Genomic DNA, 3,619 nt, shown 5'->3' on the forward strand with positions numbered 1-3,619 from the left:
AGGGCTGAGCTCTCTACGAACTTTCTCCTTTTCTGAAACTTGATGGCGACAAACACTAACATAGAAACCAGAAAAATGAAGGAGATGACAGCCAAGCATATGACCAGATACATCGTCAGGGTGCGGTCTTCCTCCACCACCACTTCATCCTTTGGGATATCCACCATTTTCATATAAGGGTCAGAAAAACCATCCACTAGCAGAATGCTTAGCGTTGCAGAGGTGGACTGGGGAGGGTGACCATTATCTCTGACTCCGATTATCAGTTTTTGTTTGAAGGTGTCTCGCTTGTTAATGGGTCTCGTGGTTTTCACTTCTCCATTCTGGGCCCCCACACTGAACAGACCCGGTTCTGTGGCCTTCAGGAGCTCATAGGAAAGCCACGAGTTCTGACCAGAATCTCTGTCCACTGCCACCACCTTGGTGACCAGGTAGCCAGCCTCGGCCCCCCTGGGAACCAGGTCATTGGATGGGGAAGTGCCATTCTGGAGAGGGTAGAGGATGAATGGGGCATTGTCATTTTCATCCATGACAATGACTCGGACCATAGCTTGGGAACTCAGGGGAGGAGAACCGCTGTCCACAGCTTTCATAGACACCTGGAAATCTTTTATCTGCTCATAGTCCAGAGATCGGATGGCGTACAGATTCCCAGTTTCGGAGTTGATGGAGACGTAAGAGGACACAGGTTGATCACTGACCTTCCCAGGCAAAAGAGAATAGGTCACTTTGGCATTCTGCTCTGTATCCAGGTCATCAGCCTGTACCAAGCCTATCAAAAGACCTGGAATATTGTTTTCTTGTATTTGCATTTCATATGCTGACTTCTCAAATACTGGAGCGTTGTCATTCACATCTGAGATCTGGACATTCATTATTCTTATTGAAGTAAGCTTGGGGGAGCCTTTGTCTGTGGCTGTGATGGTGATGTTGTATTCTGAGACACTTTCTCGGTCTAGAGGCTGTTGGGTGACCAGCTGGTAATAGTTATTCTCCGAGGCTTTTAGCACGAAGGGTAGGTTTTCCGCGGTGGTGCAGGAAGTTCTGCCGTTGTCTCCAGAGTCCTGATCGGTGACACTGAAGAGGGCCACCACTATATCTGTGGGAGAATCTTCTGGCAAGGGAGTGGTGACAGATGTGAGGATCACCTCTGGGGCATGGTCATTTCTGTCCTCAACCTCCACAATGACTTTGCAGTAATCTGAGAGCCCCCCTCCATCTGTGGCTTTGATGCTTATCTCATAACTTCTCTCCTCTTCATAGTCAATTATTCCTACAACATTAAGTTCCCCAGTATGTTTATTTAAACTGAATGCTTTGAGCACATTTTCTGGCACCTGGCTGAAGGAATAGGTGACGTCTGCATTAGAACCAAGATCAGGGTCATTTGCTTCCACTTTAGCAACCAGTGTGCCCAATGGGCTGTTTTCCATTACTTTTGCTTTGTACAGAGATCGATGAAAATGAGGGGCATTGTCATTTATATCCAGAACATCAATGATTAATTTTGCTGTCCCAGTTCTCTTTGGGATCCCTCCATCGATAGCAGACAGAATCAGGGGGAAACGCGATTGCTCTTCACGGTCTAATTGTTTGCATAATACTAATTCTGCATATTTGCTCCCATCGCTGCGACTTTGGACATCCAGTCTAAAATGGTCATTTGGACTAAGGGTGTAGTTCTGAACTGCATTCTCTCCTCTATCTGCATCTTGAGCTTTCTCCAAAGGGAATCGAGCGTTTGTTTGAGTCTGCTCGGGTATTGCAAAAAATAATTCTTTTTTAGAGAACTGCGGTGAATTGTCATTCACATCATCTATTTCAACTTCAGTGCGGTGTACTTGCAGTGGATTTTCTAGGACAATCTCCGAGAGTAAGACACAGAGATCTTTCTGACCACACAAAGCTTCTCGGTCTATTTTATCCTTTAATATCACATTCCCAGAGTGAGAATCCAGCTGGAAATACTGCTTGGTGCTTTTAGAAACCAGCCGGGCTCTACGAACAGACAGATCCTTCGCATCCACTTTCAAATCCTTTAGTACATTTGCCACCAGAGACCCACTTTTCTTTTCCTCAGGCATTGAATAGCGAAAGGACTCACATACTTCCCCACACATGCAGAGATACAGGGAAAAAAACCAACCTCGCCAGATGCTGTTGTGAATTCCCATCGTCTCAGCCTCCGTCAGTACAGATTTAACACACAGGATGTTTCCTGGTAAGTTGCTGCATTTATCTCCAGTATATTTTAGAGTCAAATATTTCCAGGTGCTACACTTATTCTGGGAACAGCAGATCAAAGCCACTTCCTTGTACAGTTTCCAAAGATGTTATCTCAGTGACGAGTCGTCGCCTTTGCCTTTCAGATTGGTTTTTTTCCTCCCGTAATTATTGCTTTCCAGGAGAGATTTCCGAATAAGCCATTACTTGAATAGTCTATTTTGTGTTGTGCAATAGCACCACCTTGTGTTCACTCTGGAAAACAACTCCCATGAATGCTATTTACCATTCTGTCTAGAAATAGACATAGCAATAGATGCTGAGGGTTAAAGTGACCTGGCTGCAAAATGTACACAAAGACTGGCAGTTGTTCGTATGAACCGGAAAGAGGGGAGTCTGCAGGAATTGATCACACCAGCAGTGGATTTCACAGATTTGCCTGGAGAATCTGGATAATTTTCTGCTGACATCAGGGTCAAACTCAGGGCTATTTTTGGGCAGGAACGCACAGGAACGGAGTCCCAAGTTGGCTACGCCCAGCAGGAACTCATTAGCATAATAGGCCACACCCAACAGCAGGAACTCATTAGGATTGGCTACATTAGGGGTGTGTGGCCTAACATGCAAAGGAGTTCCTGCTACAAAAAAGGCCCTGGGTTTGGACAACAAACAAGGTAAACAGAATAAGAAGGGAAAGGTGGGTGTGGCTGGATGAGCACACTTCTGGTAACATGGGGGTGCGGCCTAATGTGCTAATGAGCTGTGCTGTCAGGGGTGTGGCCCGATATGCTAATGAGTTCCTGCTGTTGGGTGTGGCCTATTATGCTAATGAGTTCCTGCTGGGCTTTTTCTACAAAAAGAGCCCTGGTCAAACTAGCTATCACAATGGAGATCATTGACTGGGATCTGTGATGAGGTCTGGGGTGAATATTTGCATTGCTTTTATTCAGAGCAGTAGGGCTTGCAGCCGCCAGGCCTCCCTGACTCTACCACGATGCACTGCAGAAGATGGAGGGGAAGGTAGTGGATGGGGCTCAGTGGCAGAGCTTCTGGGCCATGACTGGAGCACCCTGCAGCTGTGCAGCTTCTGACTGGCCACTGAAACCCGGCGCCAGCAAGTGACGTCATCACCCTTCGCTCATGCCCCCTCACTGTAGAAAGGTAAGTTTTTTCTTGCATCATCTTCCTAGCCTAAAATCCTCCTCTCCCAGTTGCCGTGTGTCCCTTTGGAGAAAGCAGATCTCCTGACAGTTGTATGCAGGCCAAGTTGACTGATTAGGAGTTCATGGGATTCAGGGTCCTTTGCATGTGTTAACCTGGAATTCCTGTTCGTTTTCCTGGTTGAAATTTTAATCTTGGCGAGATATCTGAAGCTTAGATCTCAAATCCTAGAAGT

The 3,619-nt window shown here is 46.4% G+C and overlaps 1 protein-coding gene across 1 annotated transcript; it reads right to left on the reverse strand.

Moving 5' to 3' along the window:
• Positions 1–21: 21 nt before the first annotated feature.
• On the reverse strand, positions 22–2,174 carry LOC107118713 (protocadherin beta-16-like; the record flags this gene model as incomplete). Its single annotated transcript, XM_015421067.1, has 1 exon — positions 22–2,174. A coding segment is annotated over exon 1 (2,153 nt), but the record flags the coding sequence as incomplete, so codon positions are not given.
• Positions 2,175–3,619: the final 1,445 nt, after the last annotated feature.

The sequence above is a fragment of the Gekko japonicus genome, unplaced genomic scaffold, assembly GCF_001447785.1.
Source record: "Gekko japonicus isolate JY-2015 unplaced genomic scaffold, Gekko_japonicus_V1.1 scaffold7914, whole genome shotgun sequence".
Lineage (NCBI taxonomy): Eukaryota > Metazoa > Chordata > Lepidosauria > Squamata > Gekkonidae > Gekko > Gekko japonicus.